At 38.4% G+C, this 16,139-nt stretch overlaps 1 protein-coding gene across 28 annotated transcripts in view; it reads left to right on the forward strand.

Annotated features, from left to right (window-relative positions):
• Positions 1-16,139, forward strand: part of CD44 (CD44 molecule (IN blood group)) — a 102,213-nt gene that overhangs the window by 69,889 nt on the left and 16,185 nt on the right. For 16 of the 28 annotated variants that reach the window (XM_073347941.1, XM_073347945.1, XM_073347960.1 and 13 more), the window contains 6 exons: positions 2,066-2,287; positions 4,162-4,383; positions 7,147-7,317; positions 11,164-11,343; positions 13,085-13,264; positions 14,369-14,554. In XM_073347941.1, the coding sequence (XP_073204042.1) occupies positions 2,066-2,287; positions 4,162-4,383; positions 7,147-7,317; positions 11,164-11,343; positions 13,085-13,264; positions 14,369-14,554 (1,161 nt within the window). The remainder of the gene's footprint in view (positions 1-2,065; positions 2,288-4,161; positions 4,384-7,146; positions 7,318-11,163; positions 11,344-13,084; positions 13,265-14,368; positions 14,555-16,139) is intronic. The other 12 variants (XM_073347944.1, XM_073347943.1, XM_073347946.1 and 9 more) reach the window with 12 other exon arrangements.

Below are 16,139 nucleotides of genomic sequence, written 5' to 3' on the forward strand. Positions count from 1 at the left end.
CCGCCCCAACCCCTATTCACACCCCCGTCCCCTGACCAACCCCCTCTCCAACTCCTCTGCCCTCTATCCATCCCCTATGCTCCCTGCCCCCTTACTGCTTTACCGGGAGCATCGGTGGCTGGCGGTACTACAGCCACGCCGCCCAGAGCACTGGGTCAGACCACGGCTCTGCAACTGCGCTGCCCGGCCACCCATAAAATTGTGCCGGCGGATCAGTGCGCGGGGGTTGTGGGGGTAGGGGGACAGCGGGAGAGAGGCCAGGAGTGAGCCTCCTGGGCCAGGAGCTCAGGGGCAGGGAAGGAGGATTCCACGGTCTGGATGTGGCCCACGGGCCGTAGTTTCCCACCTCTGGTCTAGTCCCGAATGTCCATTACTGCAAAGTGGACTTTTTTGTGAAAGAGACTTTTGCCAGAGTAAGGACTGACTATCAACAGAATAAAGACCTACGACTTTCGTCCAGTAGTAGCAGAGATACTGTTACTTTCACATCCAAATCATTATACTGTACGATGGTATTTAAAGTTTATTCCTAAATTTGGGTGAGGGAAGTACTCAGATTTCATTTGCGGAGTTTTGGCCTCTAGAATCACATTTGAATTGGCCTAGTTGATGTTAGTGATGGTGCTATGCCAACCCTTGGCATATGTCTTTCAGTAACAGTAACTTCAGAATCTGGGGGGGTGGAGGGTGAGAAAACCTGGATTTGTGCTGGAAATCACTTTAGATAAGCTATTACCAGCAGGACAGTGGGGTGGGAAAAGGTATTGTTTCATATTCTCTGTGTATATATAAAGCCTGCTGCAGTTTCCACGATATGCATCTGAGGAAGTGAGCTGTAGCTCACGAAAGCTTATGCTCTAATAAATTGGTTAGTCTCTAAGGTGCCACAAGTCCTCCTTTTCTTTTTGCGAATACAGACTAACACGGCTGTTACTCTGAAACCTTTCAGAATCTGAGCATTCTTACAGGTGTTCAGAAAGGAGAGTTGAGGGAAATGTTACTACTTGAGAGTCTGAAACATCTCTGCATTCTGTGTTCTTAGATATGACTGAACCTATTTGGGTTGTGGCTTTTGTACATTTTTTTCAAAAATTTGATTGATGAATTTTAAAAAGCTAATTATCAAGATCATTCAGTGTCAAAATCCCAGCTGCAGTCTGAATAGAAAAGTAACCACCAGGTCATATGTTGTGAGCGTATACCTAGTCCCTTATTCTATCACCACTGCTATTAGTTTGGAAGCAATAACCAAATGAATCTCAAAGATCAGCAAAAAGGAGGCAAATTGTGCCGGCTTAGAGAGTGAAGGGAGAAAAAAAATCTAAAATAACCAAAATACACACTTTACTGTGTGATTAGTTTGTGTGCTGCTTTCTTGACTCAAGGTTATGTTTGGTGGGATCTTTTGTTGTCTGAATTTCTCTGGTGTGATTTTCCTGCTTATTTCTTTCTGCTGCTGTGTGGGTACCTAACTACATCCGGTGCAGCGGACTTTTATTTTTCAGAGGAAATGATTTACAAAATGGCTTTGTAAAGTGCCTTCTCCCTTTACTCTGCAATCACATTTAACTTGCCCTAGTAATCGTGTTTTCTGGTGAAATGGTTGGTGGTTTATACTTTTAATATGGTGGTGGTACTCATGAAACTTTTCTGGCTGCTTTTCTCTGTGGTATGTTTAATAAGGTGTAGGACACTTTCTATATTACCTCAATGATTGGTTTATTTGTCTGTATCATCAACTACGAATAAAGCTATGATGTAGATTTTCAAATCTTCCCCCTTTTCCCACAATGCCTCAGCAAAATAACCTCTCTGCGTAGCACAAATATGAGCACTTGTACGATAGTGAAACCAGTACAACGAAAAATCAGAAAGTTGTTGGCGACATCCAACAACTTATCAGAGTCCTGGAAATGGATGATTGAGATGACGGTGATATGGTAGAACAATAAATAGGGCTTTACTCCTATAAGGTGCATTAAAGAGACAAGAACTGAAAGTAAAAATAACAGTGTAAGTGGTTCTGCAGATATTAAATTCAAAATTGATTCAACCATTTTTATAGCAGCTGTGGTCTCCAATGAAGGTGCCAAAAATGAAGATGCAACCCAAGATCCTTTCTTGCATAATGATTATCTTGGAGTGGACAAAGATGAGGACAAGTATCCCACAAACACTACTGAGGATAGTGTGAAGTCTGAACTTTTACCTGCAAAGGAAAGAGATCATTCTTCTTCAAGTGAGACAGTGAATAATGAAATAGAACGCAACACATATACTCCTACAGGTATCAGTCAGAATAATGAACTGTAATCATTTTATCTCCTTGTAGTCCAAACTCTTGGCCCAGATTCTCAGTCTGTGCTATTTGGGATAGCTTCATTGACCATGATGAAGTCATGCAGGTTTAAACCAGTTGAGGGTCTAGTCCCTAATGTCCATAATTGCAAAGTGGACTTTTTTGTGAAAGAGACTTTTGCCAGACTAAGGACTGACTATCAACAGAATAAAGACTTTAGGACTCTCGTCCAGTAGTAGCAGAGATCCTGTTACTTTCACATCCAAGTCATTATACTACAAGATGTTAATTAAAGTTTATTACTAAATTTGGGTGAAGGAAGTACTCAGATTTTATATGCAGAGTTTCGGCCTCTGGAATCGTATTTTGAATTGGTCTATTTGGTGTTAGTGATGGTGCTATGCCAACCCTTGGCATATGTCTTTCAGTAACAGTAACTTCAGAATCTGAGCATTCTTACAGGTGTTCAGAAAGGAGAGTAGAGGGAAATGTTACTACCTGAGAGTCTGAAAAATCTCTGCATTCTGTGTTCTTAGATACAACTGAACCTATTTGGGTTGTGGCTTTCGTACACTTTTTCAAAAATTTGATAGATGAATTTCAAAAAGCTAATTCTCAAGATCATTCATTCTCAAAATCCCAGCTGCACTCTGAACAGAAAAGTATCCACCAGGTCCAATGTTGTGAGCGTATACCTAGTCCCTTATTCTATCACCACTACTATTAGCTTGGAAGCAATAACCAAATGAATCTCAAAGATCAGCAAAATGGAGGCACTTCCTGCATCTATCCACATGTTCCTGTTCCTTAGAAACAGTTTCTTTGGCTAATTATACATGAAATGCCTGTCATCTGATAGTTTGTTCTAGGTTGTGAAAAGGCAGCATCATATGGATGGCATCAAGTGAAACAGTGTGCATTTGAAAGTAGTTTAAATATGGAGTTGTATGAAATATTTTTACTTTATTATTACCGTTAATTTTAATTAGTGAAGGTTGTGTGTTTGGAAAATGCCTCCTCTGTGGTGTCTTGATTGCTGACAACATTGTCCCGGCTTAGAGAGTGAAGGGAGAAAAAAAATCTAAAATAACCAAAAATACACACTTTACTGTGTGATTAGTTTGTGTGCTGCTTTCTTGACTCAAGGTTATGCTTGGTGGGATCTTTTGTTGTCTGAATTTCTTTGGTGTGATTTTCCTGCTTATTTCTTTCTGCTGCTGCGTGCTGCTTTCTACCTAACTGCATCCGGTGCAGCGGACATTTATTTTTCAGTGGAAATGATTTACAAAATGGCTTTGTAAAGTGCCTTCTCCCTTTACTCTGCAATCACATTTAACTTGCCCTTGCAATCGTGTTTTCTGGTGAAATGGTTGGTGGTTTATACTTTTGGAGGATGAAGTTGATATGGTGGTGGTACTCATGGACTTTTCTGGCTACTTTTCTCTGTAGTTCAAGAATGGCATGTTTAATAACGTGTAGGATACATTCTGTATTGCCTCAATGATTGGTTTATTTGTCTGTATCATTAACTACGAATAAAACTATGATGTAGATTTTCAAGTCTTCCCTCTTTTCCCACAATGCCTCAGGAAAGTAATCTCTGTGTGTAGCACAAATATGAGCACCTGTACAATAGTGAAACCGGTACAACAAAAAATCAGAAAGTTGTTGGCCGCATCCACTTTTATGGATCCATATCAGGGTCCAGTAAATGGATGATTGAGATGATTGTGATATGGTAGAACTATAAATAGGGCTTTACTCTATGAGGTACATTAAAGAGACAAGAACTGAAAGTAAAGATAACAGTGTAAGTGGTTCTGCAGATATTAAATTCAAAATTGATTCAACCATTTTTATAGCAGTTGTGGTTTCCAATGAAGGTGCCAAAAATGAAGATGCAACCGAAGATCCTTTCTTGCATAATGTTTATCTTGGAGGGGACAAAGATGAGGACAAATATGCCACAAACACTACTCTGGATAGTGTGAAGCCTGAACTTTTCCCTGCAAAGGAAAGAGATCATTCTTCTTCAAGTGTGACGGTGAATAATGAAATAGGACGCAACACATATACTCCTACAGGTATCAGTCAGAATAATGAACTGTAATCATTTTATCTCCTTGTAGTCCAAACTCTTGGCCCAGATTCTCTCTCTGTGCTATTTGGCATAGCTTCATTGACCATGACAGAGTTATGCAAGTTTACACCAGTTGAGGGTCTAGTCTCTAATATCCATTATTGCAAAGTGAACTTTTTTGTGAAAGAGACTTTTGCCAGACTAAGGACTGACTATCAACAGAATAAAGACTTTAGGACTTTCGTCCAGTAGTAGCAGAGATCCTGTTACTTTCACATCCAAGTCATTATGCTATAAGATGTTATTTAAAGCTTATTGCTATATTTGGGTGAGGGAATGTCACGGTTCCTCCCCCACTCTGAACTCTAGGGTACAGATGTGGGGACCTGCATGAAAAACCTCCTAAGCTTATCTTTACCAGCTTAGGTCAAAACTTCCCCAAGGTACAAAATATTACCCCCGTTATCCTTGGACTGGCCGCTACCACCACCAAACTAATACTGGTTACTGGGGAAGAGCTGTTTGGACGCGTCCTTCCCCCCAAAATACTTCCCAAAACCTTGCACCCCACTTCCTGGACAAGGTTTGGTAAAAAGCCTCACCAATTTGCCTAGGTGACTACAGACCCAGACCCTTGGATCTTAAGAATAATGAACAATCCTCCCAACACTTGCACCCCCGCTTTCCTGGGAAATGTTGGATAAAAAGCCTCACCAATTTGCATAGGTGACCACAGACCCAAACCCTTGGATCTGAGAACAATGAAAAAGCATTCAGTGTTTTACAAGAAGACTTTTAATAAAAAATAGAAGTAAATAGAAATAAAGAAATCCCCGCTGTAAAATCAGGATGGTAGATATCTTACAGGGTAATTAGATTCAAAAACATAGAGAACCCCTCTAGGCAAAACCTTAAGTTACAAAAAAGATACACAGACAGAAATAGTTATTCTATTCAGCACAATTCTTTTCTCAGCCATTTAAAGAAATCATAATCTAACACATACCTAGCTAGATTACTTACTAAAAGTTCTAAGACTCCATTCCTGTTCTGTCCCTGGCCAAGACGACTACAGACAGACACAGACCCTTTGTTTCTCTCCCTCCTCCCAGCTTTTGAAAGTATCTTGTCTCCTCATTGGTCATTTTGGTCAGGTGCCAGCGAGGTTACCTTTAGCTTCTTAACCCTTTACAGGTGAGAGGAGCTTTCCCCTGGCCAGGAGGGACTTCAAAGGGGTTTACCCTTCCCGTTATATTTATGACAGGGAAGTACTCAGATTTCATTTGTAGAGTTACGACCTCTAGAATCGTATTCTGAATTGGCCTATTTGGTGTTAGTGATGGTGCTATGCCAACCCTTGGCATATGTCTTTCAGTAACAGAAACTTCAGAATCTGAGCATTCTTACAGGTGTTCAGAAAGGAGAGTAGAGGGAAATGTTACTACCTGAGAGTCTGAAAAAACTCCACGTTCGGTGTTCTTAGATACAACTGAACCTATTTGTGGCTTTTGTACACTTTTTGAAAAATTTGATTGATGAATTTCAAAAAGCTAATTCTCAAGATCATTCAGAATCAAAATCCCAGTTGCAGTCTGAATAGAAAAGTAACCACAAGGTCCTATGTTGTGAGCGTATACCTAGTCCCTTATTCTATCACCGCTACTGTTAGCTTGGAAGCAGTAACCAAATGAATCTCAAAGATCAGCAAAAAGGAGGACTTTCTGCATCTATCCACATTTTCCTCTTCCTCAGAAACAGTTTCTTTGGCTAATTATACATGAAATGTCTGTCATCTGATAGGTTGTTCTAGGCTGTGAGATGGCCGGCATCATATGGATGGCATCAAGTGGAAACAGTGTGCATTTGATAATACTTTAAATATGGAGTTGTGTGATATATTTTTATTGTATTATTACAGTTATTTTTTTAGTGAAGGTTGTGTGTTTGGAAAATGCCTCCTCTATGGTGTCATGATTGCTGACAACATTGTGCCGGCTTAGAGAGTGAAGGGAGAAAAAAAATCTAAAATAACCAAAAATACACACTTTACTGTGTGATTTGTTTGTGTGCTGCTTTCTTGATTCAAGGTTATGTTTGGTGGGATCTTTTGTTGTCTGAATTTCTCTGGTGTGATTTTCCTGCTTATTTCTTTCTGCTGCTGCGTGGGTACCTAACTGCATCCGGTGCAGTGGACTTTTATTTTTCAGTGGAAATGATTTACAAAATGGCTTTGTAAAGTGCCTTCTCCCTTTACTCTGCAATCACATTTAACTTGCCCTTGCAATCGTGTTTTCTGGTGAAATGGTTGGTGGTTTATACTTTTGACATGGTGGTGGTACTCATGGACTTTTCTGGCTGCTTTTCTCTGTGGTATGTTTAATAAGGGGTAGGACACTTTCTATATTGCCTCAATGATTGGTTTATTTGTCTATATCATCAACTATGAATAAAACTATGATGTAGATTTTCAAATCTTCCCTCTTTTCCCACAATGCCTCAGCAAAATAACCTCTCTGCGTAGCACAAATATGAGCAGCTGTACGATAGTGAAACCGATACAACAAAAAATCAAAAAGTTGTTGGCACATCCACTTTTACCAATCCTTATCAGGGTCCTGGAAATGGATGATTGAGATGGCGGTGATGTGGCAGAGCAATAAATAGGGCTTTACTCCTAAAAGGTGCATTAAGGAGACAAGAACTGAAAGTAATGGTGTAAGTGGTTCTGCAGATATTAAGTTCAAAATTGATTCAACCATTTTTTTAGCAGTTGTGGTTTCCAATGAAGGTGCCAAAAATGAAGACCTGACCCAAGATCCACTGCTGAATGGGGCTCATTCTGGATGGAGTGATAAAGTCAAGTATTCCACAAATGCTACTAGGGATGATGTACTACCTGGAGTTATTCCTTCACGTGGAAGTGAACATTCAACTACAGGTATCAGTAATTAAGTGAGAACTTGAGAGTTTTTCTTTGGCATTGAACATTATTTTTGCTTTCTGAACTCAGAGGCTAAAGGCCAATAAGTTTATTAGGTGTGGATACTTCTGCGTGAACAGGAAGCATTGTTCAGGTGTCGCTGCATGGTGATTAAACAGGTCTGAGTTATAATTAGGTTTAAAGTACAGCTGGGTCTGAACTGTAGAGTTTGGAATATTTCAGATACATTGTTCCATTTCTTTCCATTAAAGAGAGACACCCAAATCCACAAAGTCTGGATCCAGAACCAACTTTCTGTTTCTATTTATTGTCTGTTTTAGGGACAGATGATACCAGATAAGCAGTACTTTTTTATGGGGCTTGTGGAGAGCCATCTCCTTCTCTCTCTTCCCCCAGCTTCCCTACTGGAAGTTTGGGGATTAATTGTAACTCATACAAAGTGGCATACAGAGAGACTGTGCCTGCTGCACCATCCGTTTAGATGTACATGAGATGAGTCTAACATCCTGATAGCTTCCTTTTTGGTTGTGAGATAGTAAAGTTGCTTTTTTCTGGAAGTGAAGTATTATGTGAGTGGCATCAGGTCGGACAACTACTAGAACAATAAACGTTTCAGTGAGGATTAGTGTGTCAAGGTTTATTTTGTAAATATTTTAAAGCTGTTTTATTCTTAGATTTTAAGGCCAGAAAAGACTGTTATGAGCATCTTCTCCTTCCTTTGGCATAACAGAGGACATAGAATTTAGCTCAGTAATTCCTGCATCAATCCCATAATATCAGGGTAAACTAGAGCATTAGTCAGTGCAGGTTGTGTAAGTGTAAAACGGCCTTCTCTATGAGCATTGTATTGCTTGCAATGTGGAGCTTGTTTAAGAATTGAAAGAATAAATGCCACCTTCTCTAAATAAATAAATAAAATCCACACTTTCTTGGGTTTAGTTGGTGTACTTTGCTCTTGCTGTCGCTTTGTGCTGATGGTCATTGCGTATTGCAAAGGGTTGTCTATAATTTTTTCATCCTCTGGATATGGGCCCTTATTTAACCATGAGCGTTTCACTCATGGAATGCACCGATATCGAAGGCAATATTCTTAGACTGTGTTCTAAATCATCCTAATCTTACATACATCATGTTTGCCAGTGTGTTTTCTGAAAGGCTTTTAACTTTGAAGGGTAAATCTGGTGTGGTGGCGGTGTTTCAAGACATTTCTGACTGCATCTCCTATGTCTAAACAACAGCACCTTGAATAGCGAACAAGACAATTCATTTACTGTGTCAGCTGACATTTTAATACAGCACAGAATACCAATACGAATATATTTTCAACTTCAAATGTATATACACAAGTACTCCAAATATCCAACCATAGTATCCTATACCATTCTCACAAACAAAGGCAACTGGAGCCAAATCTATAATTATTCAGAGAAGTAGAGTAAATGGTGGATTCTCTGTAACTTGAAGTCTTTAAACCAAGATTTGAGGACTTCAGTAACTCAACCAGAGTTTATGGGCCTATTACGGGTGGGTGAGGTCCTGTTGGCTATGATGTGCAGGAGGGCATCATGATGGTTCCTTCTGGCCTTGGAGTCTATGAGATACTATCTAAAAAAAATAATTTCCACTTATATGAATCCAGAAGCCACAGACTCTGCATATTAATTGGCATCTATCAAAGATGAGTGAGAGAGGTACAAGTTGTTGTTGTTACTTGTTCTGCCACTGCTGCAACTCTGACCTTTTCTGCTGTTGCCAACTTTCATTGGGACAATCTCCAGCAGACTTAAAGCTTGTTACTTGTATTGTTGTAGCACTTAGAGCCCCCAATCCCTCCAGAGATTGGCCCTATAAGTACTAGAATACCTAGTTTAAAATCTATTGATAAAGCTCAGTTTAGCATGTCAATATGACCTGGTTGCATGGAATCATCAGGTCAAAACTTCCAGTTTTTTGGCTTATTTTGATTATTCAGTTTATTATTTTGTTGTGTTTTCTTTTGGGTTTTTGAAGGTGTTGGTATTTTCTTTGGCTTCTCCGTGCTTGCTGAATAGAATAAACCAGGATTAACAAATGTTAGCAAAAATAATTATTCACCTGAAAATTCCCACAGGACATTTATTATTTGCTATTCATTTGACCCACCATTTGAAAGTTTCTGTGATCCACCCTGGAAACAGAAAGAACACCATGTGACTTATAGCCATTGATTATTGACTATTTTTTGTGTCATGTGGTTTGATATTCACAAACATTTCATAGATTCATAGACTTTAAGGCCAGAAAAGACCATCATGATCATCTTGTCTGACCTCCTGGATATCTCAAGCCACAGAACCTCACTCACCCAATCCTGTAATAGACCCATAACCTCTGGCTAAATTATTGAAGTCCTCAGATCATGATTTAAAGACTTAAAGTTATAGAGAATACACTGTTTACTCTAGTTTAAACCAAAAGTGACCCGTGCCCCATGCTGCAGAGGAAGGTGAAAAACCCTCAGAGTCTCTGCCAAACTGATCTGGGGGGAAATTTCTTCCTGACCCCAAATATGGTGATCAGTTAAACCCTGAGCATATCAACGAGACAAACTGTAATCAGAATAGGATTAGTTCAAACAATTCAATTAATACTTAAAATAACTCATATATTTGACAGGTTTCAGAGTAGCAGTTGTGTTAGTCTATATTTGCAAAAAGAAAAGGAGTACTTGTGGCACCTTAGAGACTAACACATTTATTTGAGCATAAGCTGAAGTGAGCTACAGCTCACTTCATCGGATGTATTTATTTGAGAAAATTGAAATGAAATGGCTTGTCTCAATTGTCAGAATCTGCCTGTCTGGAGACAAGCACTGTAATATATATAAAGCACTGAAATCCCCAAAAAAGAAAAATTATTCTTCCCTGCCATATTTGTGATTCAGTCTTCATGCCATGTAACTGAGCTCAAACCTGAGTTACAAAGGCAAGCTGATGCTGCTATTTCTTCTCTTCTCGCTGTTGCTTTTACCTCTGTTGTCAGAGGATTTCTGTTGAAAACATTGCCCCTGAACAGGAGCATGGCCAGGGATGGTGATAATGTTATCAAAAATAAAAAGTCCTCTCTGCTTTTCTGTTCTTATGCTCTAAAGCCCCATTCAGCAAACACTTAAGAAAATTCTTAACTTTGAATATGTGAGTAGTCTCTCACTGAAGTCAAATAAGCACATGATGACATGTTTGCTGCAACACCACCTAAATACAGCAGGAATATCAAATTAAATATTGGCCATTTCGTTCCATCATTTTCTTACATGTTGTTATGTGCCCTTTATGTTACAGAAGCAGGTTTTCTCCCACCCGTGGTCAGACTCTACTTGTCTGGAGGGAGTGTAACTAAATAAAACAGTGAAATCTTGAAAGAGAAAATTAATAGTTGTTGTTAATGAGACATAGTCCTCATTCTGAGTGTCTGATCAAACCTGAATTATGGGACCAAATTCTTGGAGCTACTTCTTCTTTGTTGTTCTTGCTTCTGTGCCCATTTCCACTGCATTTATGGTCAGCCAGGACACAGTCTTGAAAATTAGCATGGTGCTGGTAAAAAGGTTTTGAAAACTATTGATGTATCTTGAGTCAGAAGAGCATTTAAGTGTGAATTTAAGTCCTGTTGATGTCAGTGGGACAGTTTTCTGAACTGAGATAATAAAGAGGAGCAAAACCTTTATACTCCTTCTTTACTACTAAGTGTAGTAGATATATAAAAGGACGAGGCCTGTTTTACAGAGAAGAACTGAAGAGGAGAATAATATAGTGTGGTTCTGTGTGTATTAATTTCACAATTGCTTCACCATCATCGTAATAGCTGTGGTCTCCAATGGCGGGACCAAACATGAAGACTCAACCCAAGATCCACTACTGCGTACTGTTCATCCTGGTTGGGGCAATGCAGACAAGTATCCCACGAATGTCACTAGGGATGATGTGCTGCATGGAATTATTCCTCCAAGTGAAAATGATCAGGAAAAGGAATCTTCTCATACAGGTACCAAAAAGAATAATTAATTATGCATGAGAATTTCAAAAGCACTCTGCATTGACCTAAATCTGCTCTCATTGAAATAAGTAGGAGTTTTACTATTTGACTAGAGAAGAGTTTACTATTTTACTATTTGACAAGAGAAGAGTTTGACCAATGCTGAATTCTTTTCAAAATCCCACCCTATAGTCCATTTACTCCCTATTTGGAAGGAATAACACTACTTCTACATCTGTGTAATTTCATTATGATACTCTATTGAAAGTCTATTGATAAAATTTGGTTTAGAGTGGTACTGTGATAATCATTAGCATAGAATCAGCTGTCTGAAATTTCCTAGGTTGTGATTTCTTGTTTGCATTTTTCTGAGGTGATGGATTGGGGTTTTTTCTGACTATGCTGATTAAAGCTTGCTGAATAATGAAAAATAAGATTCACACATAACTTATAGGTAAACGCGAAATCCCAAATGAGAAAATTATTGGTCACTGTCATATTAATGGTCAGTCCTCAAATTCAGTAACTGAGCTAAGACTTGGATTACAAAGTCCAAGATATAGCGGCTGCTATATCTTTTCTTGCCATGACATCTATCTGTGTTATCAGCATGGATAAGTTCAGCCACATCATAGTGCCCAAACAGCAAGATGGTGTTGGTTAAAAGTTGAGAAAACCAATGATAATGTGGAGCAAAATAGAAGGTCTCTGCTTTCCTTCTCCTACAAACTTAATACAGTAGAAATATAAAACTGAATCCTGCCTCCAGATAATCAACCAGGATTGGGCAGTGAGGACAAATATCCTATAAATACCTCCAGGGATTATGTCATACCTGAAAATGAAAATGAGTCTTATACAGGAACCAGTAAGAATAATGAATTATATTCATTTTACCACCTTGTGTGTAATGAGACATTATTTCTTCTGCATACGATTTATTCACTCTCATACTTTGTTGGAAATCTAAATTCTCAGCAAAGAGGTGCATTGGTATATCTTTTTGACCTTATTGCATGGAAACAGGTGAACAAAAATTTTTATTTTTTAAATGTTCTTCTCTCTGTTTTTTTCTGGGTCTGTATATTGAACTTTCCTCTAGCTTTTTCTGTGTGCTGACTAGACCATATTGAATAGTGAAAATAAGATTCAAAAATGTATTTGTGAATCTGAGACTTGAATTGAATTTGATCATATATTTTGCTTTCTCCTTATTCTGTGATGACTAGGGATTCACCTAAACCGGGGAAATCCCTAAATGTCTTGGCAGGTCAGGTTGCTAGACATATGTTGAACATAGAGCCTGGTAATTCCAAAATCCCATTTTTTTAATCTTATACTACCAGCAGCCTAAATATTTTCTGTCTCGTTGTGCTTTAACGACATTCTGATTTACGGAGATAAATTTGGTGAGGTGCTGCTGTATTTGTGAGCTTATCTGACTGCTTCTCCCATTGGCTGAGATCAGACCTGAGTTCCAGAGACAAGTAGATACTTCTGCTTTCCCTGCTCAGGCTTCCATGTCCATTGTCATTAGGGTTCTGTTAAACCACAGTAATCCAACAGTATTGGTTGAAAAGGTGAGAAATGTGGATCAAAAGCATTCTGTGCGTCTCTCCTCTGCTACTCTAAATACAGCAGAAATTTTAGAGCAAGGCCAGGCATAGAGGCAAACACTGAAGATGAGACTAACGTGGCTAGTGCTTTTGCAAATATTAAGTTCCCAATTGCTTCACCATCGTTACAACAGCTGTGGTCTCCAATGATGGTGCCACACATGAAGGCTCAACCCAAGATCCATTGTTGCACAGTGTTCATCCTGGCTGGGGCAATGAAGACAAGTATCTCACAGCTACCTCTAGGGATGATGTGCTACCTGGAATCATTCCTCTAAGTGAAACTGAACATAAAAATGAATCTTCTCATACAGGTACCAGTAAGAATAATAAATTATAGTCTTGTTACTTCTTTTTTGGATGAGATCATTTTAATTGTTATTTCACCATTTATAATATGCTAAAAGTCTATTGATAACTCTTAATAAGTTGTGGCATGTTGTTGTACCTGATTACAGGAAATCAGTTAATCAAAAATTTCTGTAATACTGTGAAATTATTTTTTGTTTTAGTTTATTCTTGACTTGTTTCTTTTTGTGTTAAGAGTTTCCTCTTTGTGTTGTTGGATTGGTACATAATGAGCTTACATGAGGGCTATTCTTGTCTCCTTAGGTAATGCTAGGTGTTCTAATAATCATTCTTCTTAGCACTCTATCATTTTGCAAGTTGTACAGCTTGGTTATGCCAAGCGCTCTCATTTTTGATCTTGCATTCCTGTTAACCTTTAGATTATCATCTCTGAGTTTATATTCTGGTGCGCTTGTAATTGTGGGATATAAATCTGGTGCGGTGGTGATGTTTTTGGTGAGATTTTCTGTTGGCTTGCTCCTGTGGCTCACCAGTAACCTCTTTATAGAAGAGCACTGTCTAGAGGATCAGGGACAGGATTTTACAAAATAATTGCAATATCATAAATGCTCCATGCCATTCCATCAGACCTTCTTATGTTGCATGCGTCTTTTATGTCACTGAAGCCTGTTCTAAGCAGTATCACTTAAGGACAAGAACATAAAAGAAATTAGTGAAATTTCTAAAGAAAAAATAATTGCCATATTTATTGGACATAGTTCCAGTGCTCAGCATCTGTAATCACTCCCGATCACTCCTGGCTGCTTCTTGCTCTTGGGTTTGTTTTTTTTTTGGGTTGTATTTTTTTGGTGGTCTTGCTTCTGTGTCCATTGTCACTGAGACTCTTCTAAATTAAATCATAACCCTGAGGAACAGCAAGAGGGTGTCAGTTAAAAAGTTGATAAACCAGTGACAATGTGAAAGAAAGCAGAATACCTTCTCTTCTTATGCTCTTCTTATGCTCTAAACACAATAAAAATGTAAAAGATCAAGGCCTGTTGTAGAGGAAAATAATGGTGGTGGTTCTACAAATATTAAGTTTAAAATTGATTCAAGCATCATTATAACAGCAGTGGTCTCCAATGATGGTATCAAACATGAAGACTCAACTAAAGATCCACTGGCACCGAGCATTCAACCTGGAGGGGATAATGAAGACAAATATCCCACAAACAATCCCATTGATAATTTGATACCTGGAGTTTTTTCTGACATTGAAAGTGGACATGGCAGAGGACCAGCTTCTACAGCCACCAGTAAGAACAATGAATTACAATAATTGTATCTTATCCTTCACCCCTTTTTTAATGTCTCTGGATATAAAGGTAAATTTGTAAAGTATTGGGGGACATGTTATGATCCAAAAGTTTTTTCTTTTAATTGGAGTTTTGAAAGCTAGAAAATAGCCTCCTACCAATGTGCATGAAAGAGAAAGTGTTTTAATTGTTTTAATTTAAGTGTTTTAATTTAATTAACTATGTGGAGTGGGATGATTTAACTCAACTGTTTCCAGCAATCTTTCTTCTCAGAGAAGATGAGTAGCATTTCTTCTTTTCACCAACTCTGGGGAACCTCTCTAGAACATCAGAGAAATAAATGCATAAGAAAACATCTGATTGCAATTGCTAGTGTTCCATTGTCAAGCTGTGGAGATAGTATTTTCTATACTAAAGACTCAAACCACAGAACATTTTGTTCCATCTTCCTGATCATTTTATTTATTTTATTCTCTGTCATCCAACGGCAGTTATTTTGAATGCTAGCAAAGTAACACTTAGTCCAGCCAGCCCTCACCCCACCCTCCTGATATTATGGACATGTACCATGGAAGATAATTTCCAGTATGGCTTCCACCCTCCCCAGTAATTTTTGCTGTTAAGTAATCCATCAGTGATTATTGACATCTACGGGTGCTAGGAAGCAACAGGCTTTTCATTTCTCAGCTGCTTCAGTTTTAAAAGCTTGTTTCTGATAGAGCTAGTTTGCATAAAGAAATAACATGCACTGATCACAGTGTGAATTTTGTTGTTCCATGTTGCAACATGCAAGTAATTATTTTTGAAAATTAAGAGGCTTTCCTTGTGCCCAAATGTACTTTTCATTTAAATTATCAACCCAGAGGCTAAGGTTTTCCTAAATGGTACACCTTCTTATTCATGCTGCATCAAATTACCTGCTGGTATAACTCCATAGAAGTCAATACAGACATGCCAGCAGAGACTCTGTCCAACAATCTACAGCCATTTGTTGCACACAACCAAGAATATGAACTTGTATTAATACCACATCTGTCATCAAAGTATTTTAGAAGAGAGTCATGAAACATTAATAGTTTAAAAGAGTTAGAATTTGCATCAAATGAACTCTTTAATTTGATTTTGAAAGGAGCTTTGAATATGAAAAATGAGTTGGTTCTATAGCGGAGACACACTGATTTGGTTTCTATAGTTTCTGGACTCTAGCTGGGTTATATTAAAGGTTCTGGATGTTACTCTCATCTCACACCAGTTTTACACTGGCATAATTCCATTGGCTTTGGTGGAGGCAGTGTTATTTACATTGGTTTAAGTGAGATCAGAACCCAGCCCTCATCTTTTCAGATCTTAATGAACAACATGATACAAACTCAGCAAAATAAACCAGATCAAAAAACTGCCTTTAGAAGCCAAATTTTGTAGAGTCTAGATGCCTCAAGTATTATAAATTTAACAAATATCTTTTGAAAACTGCTATTTTATTTTTCTATTTGTAATATTTAAATGTGTAACTTGCAAAGGAGAACTCATGTGTCCTGACTTCCAGTCCCCCATTTTATTCGGCCGTCTCCCTAATTTACTGTGT

This window comes from Lepidochelys kempii, chromosome 6 (assembly GCF_965140265.1).
Source record: "Lepidochelys kempii isolate rLepKem1 chromosome 6, rLepKem1.hap2, whole genome shotgun sequence".
NCBI classification, from domain to species: domain Eukaryota; kingdom Metazoa; phylum Chordata; order Testudines; family Cheloniidae; genus Lepidochelys; species Lepidochelys kempii.